Consider the following 18734-nt stretch of genomic DNA (forward strand, 5'->3'; position numbering starts at 1 on the left):
CTCAATATTGCTTGCTATGTATTTTTTTTCTTCCTACTCTGAATAATCTTGACAATGTTCATAATTAGAGAGAATTTTTTCAATTTTTCTCGATATATAAAAATAAAATAGTCATAGTGCATCCAAGGTCATGGGAAGCCCGGCCTTTAAGGCACACTGGTGTCTTGGAAGGGATGTGTGTTGCCATCCGGAGGCCCTCCCATGCCTAGCGAGGATTGTATCAAGTGAGTTAAGAGAAGACAAAATAGGCAAGGAGATAAGGTCTAAGGCACCCGGAGGCATCCTAAGGCACCTCGGGGACCTAAGAAGGTCCCGGACGAAAAAAGTCGTCGAGCTAGGGAAGTAGAAATATTGGCCGAAAACTGGAAAAAGTGTGGATTATATTCCACGGCTCCGAGTGCCCACAGGGCACGGGTAACGGTGCCCATGCGGTGCACCCTAGGCTCCTGGGAGGCCCTTTTAGGGACACTTGTGTCATGAAAGGAGCATGTGATGCCATTCGGATTCCAAAGCCCCTCCTATGCCTAACAAGGATTGTGTCAAGCGAGTTAAGGGAAGGCAAAAGTGAGGAAGGAAGGTACGAAATATGGCCCGAAAATTGGAAAAAGTGTGGATTATAGTCCACACTTCCAAGCTCCCATGGGCGGTCACCGGCTCCCATGGGCTGCACCCCAGGGCCGTGGCAGGCCCTTTCAAGGGACACTTGTGTCATGGAAGAGGCATGCGATGCCAAACGAGGGTTTTGTCAAGCGAGCCAAGGGAAGGTAGAAGTGAGCAAGGAAGGAAGGTTTCAGGCAACCGACGGTATCCTAACTCATGAGGCACCGTGGGGCCCTAAGAAGGTTCAGCAGGTAAAAAATCGTCGGCCCCGAGTAGTAGAAAAAATGTCCTGAAAACTGGAAAAAGCATGGATAATAGTCCACAACTACGTGCCCCCGCAGGGAGCTGGGCCAAGGCACCGGTTCCCATGGGGTGTACCCTATGGATATATCTTGTTTGATTTATCTCAATTAGTGAGTTCATTATATTATTAATATTGAATAGTTATAATATTTACTAACATATAATGAAAGAAGTGCACTGGCGAACGCCATGCATGGATCAATCTTTAGCCATATATGGTCATAATACCTAGAGGTGTAAATTATGCGAGTTGAGCTTAAAGTTGAGCTAGCTTAATTCAACTCACTGATTTTGAGTTGAGCTGTGTTGAGTCCAGTTTACCAAAGTGAAGTTTTGAATATGCTTTGACGTAGTCGAGTTTTGACCAAGTCACACTCGAGTAGCTTATAAGTTGATTGTCTCATATGAGAGCATGTAGATGATATTGTTGCTAGGAATTTTGCTTTCAGTGGGACTTGATAATTGTGTATTTGAGTTTCTCGCAACTTTTTTGAGTAACTTAACTCAAATTGACAATAAATTAAATTAAGCCGAGTTTCCTCAGAGTCCATTATTTCAAATAGATCATGAGTTTTCGTGCCTCATTAACACCCTTGCTCGTATGTAACATTCTTCTGCTCTTTGCCATATTTGACTTCAGAAACATTGACCATTGATTATGAAATCTGATACCCATGAACTTTTGTTTTGAGTGGTATTGTTAGAAATCAACAATTGCAACGACAAGAAAGAAACTGATTTCAAGGTTGTGCCGCGGTACGTAGGAGACCACTAACTTGAAAAGCAATTACGACACGACAACGGTGGTAATTGATAAAGATAACCTCCAACTTAGCTCTTCCCAGAACCATATGTCCGAACCGAGCAACATATGCGTGTGTGTATGTGGTAGCAAGTTCAAGTCCAAGTATGTTCACGAACCACAGAAGTATTTCAAATAATCAACTCAATAAAAATAAAAAGAGAGAAATAACAAGGGAGTATTTCCTCCCACACGTGATGTGGGACCTTTGGCAAAACCAAACGAGACTTTTCAAGTCTTGATTCCAACAAATATAATCAATGAACTTGAAGGTAATTTCATGTGGGTAAAGTAACTAAAACTCTAGGAGATGCTAGCAAAAGAAAGATATCAGCATCACCGTCTAAGCTTGGGTTTGGAGGTTTGCATATAAATTCACCATTAACTAAGCAGAAAATCTAGAAAGCTAAGGTAAAGATACAATATCTATATATGTCTAGCTAGCCTGTCCACCGACATGATAGAAAAATCCGAAAAGTGATTGCCGCCACACAAAGTAGCACTTAGCCGACCTTAGTTTATTATAATTAAGAAGATTAGGCTTAGCATTTAAGCAACAAAATATCATGGGTGCAACCATGGTAGATTTTGGATTTGTTCATTTGTAATTTTGTTTTATATATCAGAATTTATTTGATTTTAACTTATTAGTCGAACTTATCTAAATTTATAAGATTTGTTAGAAATTATTTGAACTTATCAAACTTTAGTACATCTTATTTGTGAGTATTCAAAACTTATTTTTATTAAATTAAATTTCTTATCTAAACTTATATTATCTATATCTAATCTAAAATTATATTATTTAATTCTTATAAGGACTTAAAATAAGGTGAAAAGACCATTTATATATGACTATTTAAGTATTTACTTATCAACCAATCAAACATTTAAAAGATTATTTTATTATTTCAGTCAAAAATATCTATGTACATTGACCCAGTTGTAACTGTTATTAGCTAGAGTATCTTCTCGAATTGAAGAGTGTATGTAACTTCAAATATAAATATCTATCTTAGAGTACAAAATGTTGCAAAAGGGAGTAGCTAGTGTTAGAATGCTATTATATAAGATTCTATTCTTTTAGATTCAATTTACCATCACAAATTTATTTAATTCAGTTTAGCTCAACTCATTCAAATCAATTAAGTTCAATCAGTATTGTCTTAACAAGTTAATCTTAATACAATTTCATTCAGTCAAATTTAGCCTAAAAGAATAAATCGTAAACTCATTAGAGAACTCCCAAAAATAGTGAGTTTATAGTTTACTAGGATGTCTAGAATTCTAGATAGAGTGTATGTCCTCAATATAAATGATTACATTATTGTATTATACTTTAACTCATCCATTTTTTTTGCTGCAACATTTAGACCTTCACTCTCGCCAAAAAATTATATAATATTCAATATATATAATATAAGTCAAGATCAAAATTATACACATATAAAAAGGTTAAAATATTATCTTAGTAATGTTATGGCATGGGAATGTTCCTCTCAAAACGTTATGGAGAAGTTAATGTTAGTAATGCATCAATAGGATTATTTAACATGTCTTAAATGAAATTATTGATGATCTGGTATCATATAAACATACAAGGTGTCACAAAAGAAATGAATTATTTTATTATTTATATCAATTGGGTAAAAAGGACCGGAAACCAATATAGAAGGATGACCATTTTGAGTATCGAGAGAGTGGATTTTTTTTTTTTTTTGTATGTTTAATATCTTTACCTAACCCAAGATCAATTTTGAATTGTATATTTGATTCATTGCATAAATAACCTTCTCAAAATCATTCTACGTAAATTAAAAATTAACACTTGATCTTATTATATTGATGAATAATAGCATAACAAATAATAATATGAAATTACATAAAATCTTAAACAATTGCATGTGATAAACAAATGTGTGACGTAAAAGAATGTGAAATCATACAATAAATATAGTGGAGATCAATAATAATTAAATGGCAGACAACGCATCTTCTGTCCATGCATATTAGTTCTCGATCTAAACTCTCGAATGCTTGCACTCTGGTGGAAAAGCTTGAGAAAATCGCTTCCAATCACTACAATAATCATAAACCATATAGTTTTTTTGAACCCATCTCATTCTTTTCCTACTATTTTCATTGAGATCGTGGTTTTTCCAACTCCCATTATTTGAGGTATCAATGTTGAAGTTGCGATAATAAGCATTGAAGGGAGCTTTAGACCAATCTGTTTTTACTAATCCACCTTGAGTAGCCCAATCATCAGCATTCCAAAGACTTGCATATATTCTTTGGGGTTGGTTCTTTGGAAAAAATATAATTCCACGATCTTCATAGTTTCTAAATACTCTTATTGGTGTTTCATCCACCAAGAACCTACAAATGTAAAGATAATAATGAGTGTAAGACTAGAGGGGGTGAAAAGGGTAATTTTTTTGACAACGGAAAAATTTACATTAATTAAAATTCAAATTACATCCTAGAAATTAAAATAAACTAATATTTCCTCCGTTTCAAAATATAGTTCTCATTTCTATTTTGGGTGTTCTAAAATATAATTTTCATTTTCATATTTAGTTCCACAATTTTCCGTAATTTCTCTAGAAAAACTGTGTCCCATCATTTATTTGGTTCTTGAATTTTGTTTTTTCCTTTGTTTATTCAACCAAAATGTTACAATTAATGCTATTTCACCACTTATTCTCCATTCTCTCTCCTAAAATCATCTTTTTCCATATCACATTTATTTTAATAAACAAAAAAATCTTTAACATTCCTCTATTCCACTTGCATAAATTACCCTGAAAAAAAGGGAGATGGGAACTATATTTTAGGACAGAGGGAGTACTATAGATGTAAGTTATCATGATTCTAGAGCTGATCATTTTAGCCCGGTCCGACCCGATTTTGGGCCAGGTTTTTTGGCCGCGGTCGGGCTCGGCCCAAATTTTTTGGCTTTGGGCAAGCTAAAATGACTTTTTAGCCCGAAAAGCCCACTAAATTTGGCCCGAAATAGTGGGCTTTGGGCACAAAATTTTGACCCGACCCGGCCCATAACCACCTCTACATGATTCATGAAAAAGCTAAGGATAAAGAGAAATTTGTTTGAGTCATATTCGAGTAATGAAGAATTTGGTTCGGTTCACTTATCAATTAGCTTATATGCTTAATTATTAATCACTATTAGCCATATATATTCAAATCGGGTCAAATTGAGTCAAATTTGGCCTGTAATTAAGAGTGTGGCAATAATTCAAGATTGAATAATAACGCACAAATAAACCAGTTCTTTTGCCACGTTCAATATAATGGATATAAGTTCTAAGAGGGATCTCTTTTGCATGTCTCTAAGAAAACCTAATAATATACTTTCTCAAATTTGAACATAACATTCAAAAACTTTAGATGTAAAAGCTGCCATATACTATAATAAAAATAATATTGATGATTTTGTTAGACTTACATGATGAGTTTTTGGTTCCAAACAATGGAATAGGTATGGAAGTTGATGGTTGGGTCAAACCAGAGGTGAAATTGTTGCTCCCTATTACCTTCTCCTTGGCTGAACACATTTGTGTGAAGGGTGTAAGGTTGGCCAGTCACGTTTCCTAAGAACTCAAAATCGATCTCGTCGTGTCTGCCTGTGCTTTGATCAGATGACAACTGCAAATAATAAGAATGTCATGAGAGTATTTTTCAACAATCAATATTATAGTATATGCATATATGGAGTAAGGATGTACCGAGCTATATAAGCTAATAGATAATATACTAATAGAATCGGATATGGGCCTTGTTTGAGGGTTGAGATGGCCTGCGGCCAATCCAGCACAACCCATCTTGTGGGCCCTATTGGCCGAGCCTGTGAAAGCCCGGTCCGACCTGGCTCGAACTGTGAAATTAGTGGGTAGGTCAGATATTTTGAATCCAACCCATGAAAGCCTGCTACTAAAACCACTACCCAACCCAGACCATGAAACCGGTCTAGCCAGGCCCATGAACCATAGCAGCCCAGTCCAAGTAATTATTCAACTAAATTATATATTTTAATCAAGTTACATATATTATAATTCAATCAAATTCAAAACTAACGAAATTATTCACTGGTCCTAATAATTGTGTATATTTTAATTAATCTTAAAGGTTTTATATAACAATATATAATGAATAATTCCTATGATGAAATAATTTCGAAACAGAAAATAAAAAAAATTCTTATGCCGGCACGCCAATCCGGTCCAGCCTGTTAGGTCCACGAAACACCATATTCGCTTCCCGAACTTTGAAAACCGATAACATACTGGTGTGGGCCAAAATTGCTCAATCGTGGATCAGTTCGTCCAACACGTGAATTTCACGGTTGGGCCATGAAATCTCAGTCCAACCCACTTGGCCCGCACGACCCGTGCAAACCGCACTAGTTGCCATCACTATTTGGGGGGGGGGGGGGTTTGACCTATTAATTGTAAGTTGGTAAATTTTATAGTTGTTTGTACCGGTTATTTTAGGCTATATATATTCTCTTCCTTTATAAAATGTTTTAGTAAAAATATGTTAAGTTGTATAAGAATAAGATGGGAGCATAGCCTTAGTATAAACTACTATGTCATTGATAACATTGAATGTTCATAAAGATGTTCGTTTAAGAAAAAAAGTTGTCTATAAGTTAAAAAAAAAACTGGCTAAACGTCATGCACCCAATGAAATTTTAGTAAGATAAACAAGATTATATACTAAAGTCGATCTTGTAACAGTATTATAATTAAGAAGTTAACATACAACTTACATATAAAGTAGTGACAGTGCCAGCAGAGTTACCACCAACAAGTTTCATTTGCATATCAATTCTACCAAACATGTATTCCTTCTTAGAACGAAACCCTGATCCAGAACCTTGGTCCAAGGAGAGCGAGAGTTGCTCGCTTCTTTGGCCGGATATTTGGACCCTATGGCCACCAAATGTGGGTTCAAACGCCTCATGAAAGTTACCTGCACCAAAGGCGGTAGAGCTCACCATGGCAACAACCACCATAACAATTTTAAGTACAAGAACTTTTTCATGATGCCCATTTGATAAGAATCCCATACTTTTGGGGTAGGCTCGGAATCACCTGTGTGATGCAAGTCGAGACTTACTCGTTTTCGAGTTTTATATATACTAAAACGTGAAAAGACTCAAGACGGAGGAATGGTGACCTATTGACTCCTATAAACTTGAGACACCTACAAAAACTACAATAGATGAAATTATAGGTTAACTATTACACTAGTGTAGTGTGGAACATGGTTAAGAAAGAGTGAAAGACGAGGTATATATACATATATGAAGTTGGATAAATGAATGAATAACAAGGAAGGTTCACAGTACGTAGAGGTATGGAGCATGCATTAGCTGGCCAATCATCGAACTCAACCGATTTTCGATACGAATTTCAAGACGTATTTTTTTGTAGGTCCCCTTGGATATTGTTGGTACTCTACTACTCAAGTTCTACTGATATTGTGTGATGAATAATTATGTGAGGTAATGAATTTTTCTGAAATCATCCAAAACATTATTTTACTGTCCTGAATTATATATGATCAAATTATTTTATGATCTTACCCTACAGAAAAGAGTTTTTAATGATCTTCTATGATGTAAACTTAATAATACTTCTAATAATCTATACACGCCATAAAAGTTCAAGAACTTTTTGTTCATTATATGTATATTCATGAATGATATTTTTCTTTACATAATTAACATAATCTCGATTATTGCATCTACAAAACTTAATAATTCATGGTTCGACCATTTTTCTTCGGCAATTCATTAAAATCTGATTTTCATAAGTGTAAAGTATAAATGTACAATCCTCTCATTAAAAGATAATTTTTTCTCTAAACTTGAGTTAATACTAAATTATCAGAAAAATTCAGAATTAGCTGAGTTTGGACAAGCTTATAAGCTAGATTTAGGCTCCGTTTGGTAGGGCGTAAAACGTTTTCCCGGAAAACTATTTTCCTCTATTTTCAGTTTTACATTGTTTGGTTGACAAAAGAGTGTAAAACCATTTTCCCTTGGGGTAAAATTACTCTCCCAATGATGTAAAACCATTTTCCTTTCAAAATGAAGGGAAAACTATTTTCCTTATCTCTCTTGTACACTCCTCTCACTACCTCCTTACTTTCCCTTTCATTTAATCATTTTTCTTACATCGAACCAAACAACGGAAAACTAATTTTGGAATTGTGTTTTCCATTGTAAATTGTTTTCCATGAAAATCATTTTACACTGAAAATGTTTTACGCCCTACCAAACGGAGCCTTACTCCTATAACTCAAACTTGAAGTAAAGCTAGCTAAGTAAAGTGAGTTTAAACATAGAAAAGGTAAGAGAGCATAACTCGACTCATGGACACTTCTCTCTACATAAGCGTAATATCTTAGAAATACTTGCAACTAGCAATATAAACATATAATAATGTCTCACCTATATTCTGTAGACATTATCCACCTTCCTAGTGGAATGTTTAGGGTTAATTTCAGGTAACTAAGAATATGTTGTTGCTTTGGAAGATTCGGGATTATGAAGGAGGTGTGGAATTTGGGCTTCATCTAAGTTGGGGATCACCTAACAATAAACCCGGCCGCTAGGCGTGCCAATTTGGGTTATCGAGTGGGTCTGAGTGAGCCCGAGTTGGGTCGGATGTATTTGGGTCAAATCGTGCCGGATCAAACCTTTTTTCAAATTGAGTGTCGGTTAGGTCAGAGCCGGATCAAGCCTGATCAACGTATATACTCGGATGTGAGATGGTTATGGGTCGTGCCATTTCGGCTAGGCTCAAATCAGTTTTGGATAGACATAACTCGGGTTCTAAATGGGTTTGTGCAAATCAAGTTGGATTCAGATGGACTTGGGTCAGCTCTGGTCGTGTTCGGATGGACTTGGGTCAGCTCAAGTCGAATTCAGGTCTAGTTGGAACAATCCATTATATGTTTGAATCAGTTAGTTTCTAGACATTATCGATATAGATCGAAGTTGGATCGGCACACGTATATTTGTGAGCGCGACAACGCGAGAAATACATAAATGAACAACTTAATAAACTTGCCCAATGTTGAGTATAATTATCATATTATCAAATATGTCCAGAGATTTTATTAATAACAATTTTTAATATCTTATATAGAAGTAATTATAAGAGCCCGAATCAAAGTTATGAGCAAAACATATTTGATTGATAATATCATCTCGGTAATGGGCTAGGTTGACATTAATCAGGTTACAATGGATTGGGTCTAAACGAGTTTTCTCGGGTCTACTTGGGTTTGGATTGACTTTTGGTCGGATGCGAATCAGGTTCGGATTTTGGTTTATCTGGGTTCAAATCAAGTTTGGTCGTAACATATTGTGTTGGGTTATGATATGTTCGGGTATAACTGGGCTGAGTTGATTCCAAATCAAAATAAATCAGATGGAAAACCTGATTATGCCCAATCGTGACAGATTGAATACGGATCGAATACAAGTGGATCCGTATATCGTGTATATTTTTAACACCCCAAACCAAACCCACTACATTATTAAAAAAAATTGCAGACCTAACTATATATAAGTATATAACTATACAAAGAGTTACAGCTTGCTCTATTTCAGTTCTTTTCACTTGGGCTAACCGCAAATGTTCCCCTGAATAATGCTATAGGCTTGATATGTAGGTATCATAGAAGAAAAAATATTTTTATACTCTGTATAGTAATGAAACACGGTTCTTATAGAGGTCTTAAAAAATGAGCAACGTAACAAGACTATGCGTCAATCTTGGTTCAACTAACGTCAATTTCTATTACATATAAAAGGTGTAAGAGAAGCTATTATTTAAACATACACTAACAAACATATACGTGTTTTGTCACATTATTGGACTTTTATATCGGTGCTACCAGACTTACGACATGTTCACATGAATAACAGGTATGAACAACATCCGAGGAACTGGAACAAGGCCAATCAGTATAATATGTAAGGGATGACCGCCCAACTGGACAAAGACAAATAAATTGTTTACAACTAATTAATAATTTGATACTATTAGGATTTTTCATGTTTTAAGATGCTAAATGTAGCATTGAAATGTACTATGTATAGAAGTTAAGAGTAAGAAAACTGATAATAAAAACAAATAACAACTAATTTTAGCTGAAATTTAAGAAATTGATACATTTTTAAAAAACTTTAAAGCATGTATATTTTCCTAAAAGAATATACAATTATACATATACTTTGATTATTTATACATCTTATAGTATGATGATAGATACCAAAATTATATAAATCGTGTCATTAAATACATTGAATAATTTTCGTATAATACCATTTTTCATAAATCAATATATATATATATATATATATATATATATATATATATATATATATATATATATATATATAGAGGCAAGATCACATGAGAATGCTCCTTATATGAGAAATGAGAATGAATCTCAACCACACGATTGGTTTAGAGTTACAAAACTTATTCATTAGAGTTATATCCTTCTAAAAAATTTTGAATTCAATTTTTTTTTGTTTTTTTTGAATTTTTTTTTCAAATTTTATGTTTTTGGAGTTACATCACTTTTTCATTAGAGTTACGTCACTCATTCATAAGAGTTATAGCGTGTAAAATTCATTCTCATTTCTCATATAAGTATGCATTCTCATATGAACTCAATTATATATATATAGAGAGAGAGAGCGAGAGAGCATAATATATGACCAATCGATCTCGTGTACTAGATAGTAACGACGATAGTCATGATAAATTTAACAAGATTCGACATACAATATGTTGCCCTATATGTTCGTAAGATTAAGCGGCTAAAGTTGGCAAACTTGAAGTACATAAAGAGAAATGCAACATAATATAATAGAAATTGAGGGGGTAGATTTTATTAAAAAAAAAGTAATTAAGAAATCTCTCATAGGTCAACTAGACCCGAGTTAGTCGACGATTTGGAAAGGTGGGGAAGGGTAAGGGGATAGATCCCCTCTCGCAAAGTAGCCGTAGTGGAAATTGAACTAACTCCCTTAAATAGTTCGTTTCTGTATATTAGACCAAGCTTAATTTGGTAACGAATGGAGTAGATATATCATATAAGGAACAAATCTAGTCTGTAAGACTACATGCCATAAGTCCCTGTTCTTTTGGACTTACTTTTAGGGTCTGTTCTCCCCAACTTATTTTCAGTTCAGTTTATATCAGTTCAGTTTATTTCAGTTCAGCTCTTGACAATACTTTTACTCTCACATATCACTATTCAGTTTAGTTTAGTTCAGTTCAATTCAATTCAATTCAGTTTAGTTCAGCTGTTTTATGTCGAAGAGAACAGACCCTTAATTCAGCTCATTCAGTTTCTCACAATCCAAAACAACGGGGCCTAAATCGATTGCTTTACGAACTTTCATAGTCATAGAGTTGAAAATTATGAACAAGTATCCTATGTACTACACCCAAAGGCCAAAACCAAATTAGCATGTATCTTTTTAAATGAATATGTATCCTTTCGAATGAGTATTTGTACAGTTTTCTAGAAAGAAAGCATGATACATTTACAGAATCCCTGTTTTTTTGGACTTATTTTCATTTCAATTACTCTCAACAGTTCAATTTCAAATAATTCAATTCAATTCAATTTAGGCTATATTCAGTTCACCTTATTTTTGCTTATTTCAGATCTAATCAGATCAGATCAGAAAAAATAAGTTCAGATCAGATCAGTTCAGATCATGCTTATATTTAAAAAGCATTATATCTTTCATTACATATTAGTAAAAATTATAATAATTGAATATTAATAAAGTACTCATTGAGACGAATCAAACAAGACCCCACATGACTATATTTTTTCTTATATATTGAGCAAAATCTAAAAGATAAGATCTTGTAATCAGAAAATATAAGTTCAGATCAGATCAGATCAGAAAAAATAAGTTCAGATCAGATCAGATAAGTTCAGATCAGAAAATTTCAGGTGAACTAAACATAGCCTTAGTTTTTCCGAATCCAAAAGAACGGGACCTTAACTTCAAGTATCCATAGAGCTCAGCTGGAGTATATAATTTGTGGTAAACTACGCGGTTTTCTACGTTAAATGTTAGTATTTCTATGTTTAGTAATTTTATTACATTATTGGCCAGCTTATGCTCACAAATCCGTGATTTGCGCTTCCGATGCTCTCCAAGTCCGCATCACACTCACCTAGGAAACTGCTATTTTCTTCACCTTGCAATTGCATGTGCTTACTAGATATCCCAACGGTCTCCAAGAATTTATATATATACACCTTTCTATACGTTCTTATTCACACAACTACTAAACACAAAATAACACATAATCTTTCTTCATAAGTATAATCTCCCTATTCTTCTTGTGGAAAAAAAAAACATGGCACTTCCACCAAATGGGCATCATGCCAAGATGCTCGTTCTCCAAATTGTTATGATTGTTGCTCTTGTACTGAGCTCTACTGCCTATGGTGCTGGCAACTTCCGCGACGAGTTCGAACCAACGTTTGGTGACCATAGAGTCCAGATGTCCGGCCCTGGAACCCGTGACCTCTCACTATCCTTAGACAAGTTTTCTGGGTCCGGATTTCGTTCTAAGAAGGAATATAAGTATGGAAGAATTGATATGCAAATGAAACTCGTTCCTGGTAACGCTGCTGGCACAGTGACTACTCTTTATGTAAGTTTTTTTTTTACTTGCTACTTTTTTTTATTAATATACGAACAGATAAAAGACTCTATTACAGTCAATTTGATATTAGATTGTTACCATCAAGTAATAAGCTAAGTCATTATGTTATTTTAAAACGACTAGTAAATAGTAACTTGTCGTCATTCTATCTAAGCCGTTTGTTATCACTTTTGTATAAGTTCTTATTAATCTTAATTCTTGAAAAAACTATTGATACTTATTGATTGATTATTGATGTTGTAATTTGTATTGCAGTTATCATCTGATCAAAGTACAGGTGTACATGATGAGATTGATTTTGAGTTCTTAGGGAACGTAAGTGGTCAACCTTACACTGTCCATACCAATGTGTTCAGTGAAGGGCAAGGCAATAGAGAACAACAATTCCACCTTTGGTTTGATCCATCCCTCAACTTCCATACCTATTCAATTGTTTGGAACCCAAGACTCATCATGTGAGTATTCTACTTATTTAATTCGAGAATATATTTCTTCATAGTTTCATGTGCATACAATATAACAAAGAAGAAATATGTTTATAAATAAAAATACCATTTTATCTACTTCCACCAGTCTGAAATAAATAAAAGGCATCTCCTAAAAACAAAAAAAAACTATTATGAGTATGATATACTAACAAAGACGAAGTATGTTTATAAAAAAAAATCATTTTATCTACTTCCTTCATTATGAAATAAATGAAACGCTTCTCTTAAAAAGCTCTCACATAAGATAAAGAAGTGTTTCATTTACTTCAGAATGGAGGATTAATAATATTATTTTTTGCTACGTTTTTTAGATTAATACGATATCATCTTCAATTTTTCTAAAGAAAATATCCTCTAATCTATTTCTCAATGTCTCCCAAAAATGCTCTTAAATCCATATTTAAAATTACCAAAATATCCTCAATATGCCGATAAGTTTGATATATATTAAATGAAGATACGAATTAGATTCTTTTAATTAACCTATAATTTATGTACCATTTGCCAAAACTTGTCTTTTAATTCACGAGTTTGTCTTGTAACAGACCGCCTATTTTTAAATTAAAATTAGGCAATTAATATTAGAAAGAGAATTAGTCCAATAATGACTAGGTTAATTTATTTCGATTGGTAACTAATTTAATTCATTTAGTGACCAGGTCTACTTTATTTTATATTAAAATTCGACCATCTCTTTTAATAATTTTTGTTAACTCGTCTAATTCACAGGTTCATGGTAGATGAAACACCATTAAGAGTATTCAGAAACTATGAGAATCATGGAATAACATTTTTCCCAAAGAAACAATACCAAAGAATTTATGCAAGTCTTTGGAATGCCGATGATTGGGCTACACAAGGTGGATTAGTAAAGACAGATTGGTCTAAAGCACCATTTGTAGCCAACTATCGCAACTTCAACATTGATACTTCGGCCAATGGAAGTTGGAAGAACCATGATCTTGATGCAAATAGTAGGAGAAGATTGAGGTGGGTTCAAAAGAACTATATGATTTATAATTATTGTAGTGATTGGAAGAGATTTTCTCAAGCTTTTCCACCAGAGTGCAAACACTCAAAGTTCAATTAAGGAGGTTGATCAAAAATAATATGGCATGGCTACTTTTTTTCACATTATATTGTATTATGATTTATCTATTCATATGAATTTTGATTATTTGTATTATTATGTTTTAATTATTGAATGGAAATAAATTCATTTTATTCATCGTTGATACAAAGAAAAATGTTTCTTGTATTGTTATTCCATTGTTATATTTATATCCATGTTAGTCAAGATTATTCAATTAAGAATGATGGTTTATTTTCATGCTTGTCATATTTTCTCATATAAAAAGACCTTTTTTTTAACTACTCCGTGGACATTTTACAAACCATGATTTACGTGACAAATAATCTTCAAACACGAGTAATATTTAACGACCACTTAGGCAAATGGGTATGGAGATATATATTCTTGTTATTTTGGTTTTAAAACACACATCTCTAATTAACTCAGCAACATCATCAGGCAAAATATATATAAAAATTACAAGACAGTCACCGACAATATATATCTACTTTTTGCCAAATTTTATAAAATAGAGAGCCTATTTACAAATTACAATTTATCAATTAATCTGATTATTATCGGATTTAACAAAGATGGGAGCTTAACTTAAACCCATAATAGTACAAATTATAGATGAAAAAGTTCATTCACTTATTAGGCTCAATTCTCTTAAATCTAATTTTGTTGAATTTATCTTACTTTCGTTAAATTTTACTTATTCTCGCCAAACTTAAGTTTTTCGAACTAAATTATTTTTATAAAATTAAGAATTTTGCTAAAATTTATTCCATACACTACTTTTACTGTTTTTACATTCGATTATTAATTTTTCTTAAATTGGTGAACCACGTAAATCCATTGTCTACTTTTACTGTTTTTACATTCGATTATTTGTTTCTTTCTCACGTCTGTTATAACAATTTTGCTGAAATTTATTTCATATACTACTTGCTTGTTTATAGTTTTCTTCAACTATATTAAAAGAACTTGGATTACTGAGCTAACAAGTAACAAATCTCCTACACCAAATCTCCGATTATTATAACTTATAAGTCGTTGATGTTGCGGACCTTGCGGTGCATGAGTCAGTAACTGTAATAGTATTATTCTTGGGAGATATTTGTTCCACCGTGTGTTCACCCATCAATGGATTACTAAAAATAAAACTACAAGATAATGTCGTAATACCATATGATGATTAGTACTACTAGAAGTATAAAAGATTAATAAATCTAGCTACGTATGAAGACGCATGTTATATAGATCCAAAAAGTATAGAATCGTTCCATTTGTAACTGGATACAGCGCAAATGATATATTTTTTTTAAAAAAAAAGACATCCAACAAAACAACCAAAATACTAGTAGTTCATAATTTATTGTTGAGTTTATCTTGTAATTGAGACCACCTACTTTTAAATTAAAATTAGGTAATGGTATTAAGCTTAATATTAAAAAGAGAATTAGTCCAATAGTGACTAGATAGGTTAATTTCTTTAGGTGATCAGTTTAACCTATTTAGTGACTAGGTATACTTTTATATTAAAATTAGACCGTCTTTTTTAATAATTTTTGTTTATTATTTTATGTACTTATAAAAGAAAGAAAAAGAAACTTATTTTGGAGGTAATCTTGTTCCTTTTAGTTTGTTTAGTGCAACTTTCATGGTATTGACTAATAATATCTTTAATTACGTACAACTAAAAATTATAAAGGTTTTTTAACAAGAATATGTAATATAAACTTTTGACCGTTCTCGCGCAATAATAAAAACTTTTGATTATTATGTAATAATACAAATTATACATCAAAATTCCTCCTGTAGGGCAATATCGGTTGTTAACTTGCTGTAGGAGGTAAACAAGCTGACATGGCACTCTCTAGGACACGTGTCCCTTTTTTATTGGTTGATTTTTTAATTTTTATTTATATTTGAAAAACGAAAAAAAAGGATTTTTTTCTTTCTCCCTCACACACCCCATGCACCCCCGACCCTGCCCACCCTTCCATCAACTAATCTCTCTCTTCGTCCTCTCCCCAGCACCTCCACAGAATCCCCTCCCCCATCCCGAAACTACAACTGCCACCAACCTTCACGATTTCCGCCGCGGAACCCTGATGTGTTACCGGCAACCTCCTCTCTCATCACCTCCTCCCTCGTTAGAGTCGCTGCCACCATCTCTAACCTTATCAAAGTCGCGCGTCCCTCCATGAAATTGAAACCCTAGAACATATAATTTCAAGTTGAGCTTGAAAACTCGGATCTACAAAAAAAAAATGGTGAAAGATGGAAGGTAGCAGGTCCGGTGCTGGTTACATGGTGGTGAGGGTTGGGTGAGAGGGTGGTTACGGCCCTTACGAGGTGGGTTTGTGGTGGCTGCAAGTTGGGTGGAATGGGTTTTGGATGGTTATGGTGGGGGTGAGGGTTGGGAAAGGGGTGGGGTTTCAGATTTTCAATTGGTTGGCTAGGGGGGTGGAGGAAGAGATTTTGGAGTTAATTTTAATTACCTATTTTACTATTTATGAGGGCGGTCTACTATTTGTTCTAAAAGTTGGTTATATGATTCCTAATTATCCATTTTACTATACTTTTCTCTGTCTTACTTAATAAAAAAGAATACAAAAAATATTGTATATTTACCAAGATTCATTCTCACATGAGGTACTCTTTAGTTTCCCCTTCCCCTCAATTCCTAATAGGAAGAACAAAAAGAAACATAAGGAGTATTTAATATTTATATTAGTGTGAAATTATGGTCAAAATTTTACAAGTTTGACCAATACTATCAAAAGAGGAAGCTAAAAGAACTGAGGGAGTCTGGTAATATATAGGGGACAAGACTCGATCTATTAAATGGGTGGATTAACCAGCTCTAATAGACTCTAATAGATAGTGAAGTCCAACTCGACCAACTTAAATACTTAATTATATATATCTCTGTTACATAAGTGACGGGGAAGGAAGATGGTGTTCCCCTTACAAAAAGTCTGATATACCCTTAATGAACTTGAATTATCGTAAATATATTAAATAATCTTTTCTTCTTCCTACTTGCCATATATATTGAACAATGTAATAATGTAATTACATTTGAAATTTCAATTAAATATCAAATTAAAGAGAATAATTTCCTCTTCTTACCTATGTGTGAAAAACTCTGATAAAAAATTAAATTGACAATATAACTTGATTGTCACAATCAGAAGAAAAAAAAAACTTAAAGTTCATATTAATAATTATATATATTGACAATATTTTAAAACCTCAATGTTGATTATTATTTGGTAATCTCTATTATATAAACCAGACTCTTCCACTCTATTAAATATTCAACGATTCAACCTCATACAAAAGTTCTCCGACTTTATTTGAGCACAAACTTTCTTCTGCTTTAAATTTCCTTTTCTCAATACTATATTTGAATAATGATGAAAAAATAACTAGAAAAAATCAATGAAACAATTAGTTAAGAAAAATATATTATAATATTAAAAATAATTATAAATGTCTATTCGACTTAAACTTCTTGTAACACCGATAAATAATTATTTGAGAAAAAAACGTTAATTTGACACGCACGCATAACATGAAAAAAATGCTAATATAGATAGATAGCAAGTAGGTGATCAATATATCTTCATATATATTCCCGTTGCTAAAAAATAAATATCTTCTTAGTTTGATAGTGGCAATTATTTGAACAACCTCTAAAATCATGTATTTGTATTAAATCTTTGTTCACTTATTGATATTATATATTCCATATATCTCATTTATCTACAACAGTACTTAACATTTAGAATAGTAGTAAAGGGAGTTACAAACAAAGCCCGTGCAAGGAAAGGCTTAATCGCCGCGGCCTTTCTTCTGGTTGTTATCAATTTGGGCCTCCAACTATTGACTGGCTCTTGTTATCTATTTGGGCCTCTAACCATTGACTGGGCTCTTGTTATCAATATGGATTTCTTACCATTGACTGGGCTCTTACCGAAAACCTAGACTGCATCTTTACGTATCTAAGAGTACTCACTAGTGCACTAGTGTACTACCACTCATAATACAGACTACAGAGTAGTGCTTATCAACTCGGATGATGCATATATATTCGAGGTGATCAAAAGTGGGTCGGATCGGGTTTGGTTGGGGTTCCACCAGCGAAAATTGGCCATTAATCGAATTGTCCTAAATTTTTGTATCCAAAGCCCGTTTGTTTTAGATTAAAATAATGGTCTTTTCAGACCAAAATTTGAAGTAAAAAGCCAAAATTTGAACTGAAAAGTCATTCCAAAACCCAATAAAATCGAACTGGGCTGGACTCGAACGTGCCCAAAAAACCTGCCCAAACCTGGACATTTTTCGAGCTCGGAGGTCGGATTCACTTTGACCGGGTATAATATACATATCTTAAAATTATGAACTTTTTAAAACTCAACTATTACAATTTTGAATGACAAAATTAGGTGTAGTTATCCATTGAAGGATACAAAATTTAATGTAACTGAAGTAGTTTTGATTGTGAACTTAAGCCTTATATCGATATCTAGATCGGTGGTTGAAGAGTGACTTTTGAATATGAAGTATTATGTTCCGGGATCCAAAATTACATCATAGAGGTTGAAGACCTGTTTTAAGAAAATGGATTGAAATTTGCGACTTTATAAAAAAAGGTTTATCGTCGTTTTTATTTATCTTATTTTGTTGTGCCTCTAAGGATGTACATTACA

The 18734-nt window shown here is 33.3% G+C and overlaps 2 protein-coding genes across 2 annotated transcripts; one reads left to right on the forward strand and one right to left on the reverse strand.

Moving 5' to 3' along the window:
• Positions 1-3515: 3515 nt before the first annotated feature.
• Positions 3516-7006, reverse strand: LOC104889735 (xyloglucan endotransglucosylase protein 1). The gene is made up of 3 exons (XM_010675032.4): positions 6495-7006; positions 5172-5371; positions 3516-4084 (listed from the first exon to the last, which is right to left on the reverse strand). Exons 1-3 carry the CDS (start codon positions 6792-6794, stop codon positions 3727-3729), a joined length of 858 nt encoding a protein of 285 aa, XP_010673334.2. The 5' UTR covers positions 6795-7006; the 3' UTR covers positions 3516-3726.
• Positions 7007-12055: 5049 nt separating this feature from the next.
• On the forward strand, positions 12056-14166 carry LOC104889736 (xyloglucan endotransglucosylase protein 1). Its single transcript, XM_010675034.4, has 3 exons — positions 12056-12438; positions 12706-12905; positions 13668-14166. Exons 1-3 carry the CDS (start codon positions 12139-12141, stop codon positions 14026-14028), a joined length of 861 nt encoding a protein of 286 aa, XP_010673336.2. The 5' UTR covers positions 12056-12138; the 3' UTR covers positions 14029-14166.
• The last annotated feature ends 4568 nt before the right edge of the window (positions 14167-18734 follow it).

Source organism: Beta vulgaris, chromosome 3 (assembly GCF_026745355.1).
Source record: "Beta vulgaris subsp. vulgaris cultivar EL10 chromosome 3, EL10.2, whole genome shotgun sequence".
NCBI classification, from domain to species: Eukaryota; Viridiplantae; Streptophyta; class Magnoliopsida; order Caryophyllales; family Amaranthaceae; genus Beta; species Beta vulgaris.

Excerpts from the sequence above, each read along its gene's own strand:
- LOC104889736 (XM_010675034.4), top strand. The coding sequence starts at position 12,139 with ATGGCACTTCCACCAAATGGGCATCATGCCAAGATGCTCGTTCTCCAA. Across the intron at positions 12,439-12,705 it reads GCACAGTGACTACTCTTTAT|TTATCATCTGATCAAAGTAC; the intron begins GTAAGTTTTTTT and ends TTTGTATTGCAG. Across the intron at positions 12,906-13,667 it reads TGGAACCCAAGACTCATCAT|GTTCATGGTAGATGAAACAC; the intron begins GTGAGTATTCTA and ends TCTAATTCACAG.
- LOC104889735 (XM_010675032.4), bottom strand. The coding sequence starts at position 6,794 with ATGGGATTCTTATCAAATGGGCATCATGAAAAAGTTCTTGTACTTAAA. Across the intron at positions 5,372-6,494 it reads GCACTGTCACTACTTTATAT|TTGTCATCTGATCAAAGCAC; the intron begins GTAAGTTGTATG and ends TATTATTTGCAG. Across the intron at positions 4,085-5,171 it reads TGGAACCAAAAACTCATCAT|GTTCTTGGTGGATGAAACAC; the intron begins GTAAGTCTAACA and ends TTACATTTGTAG.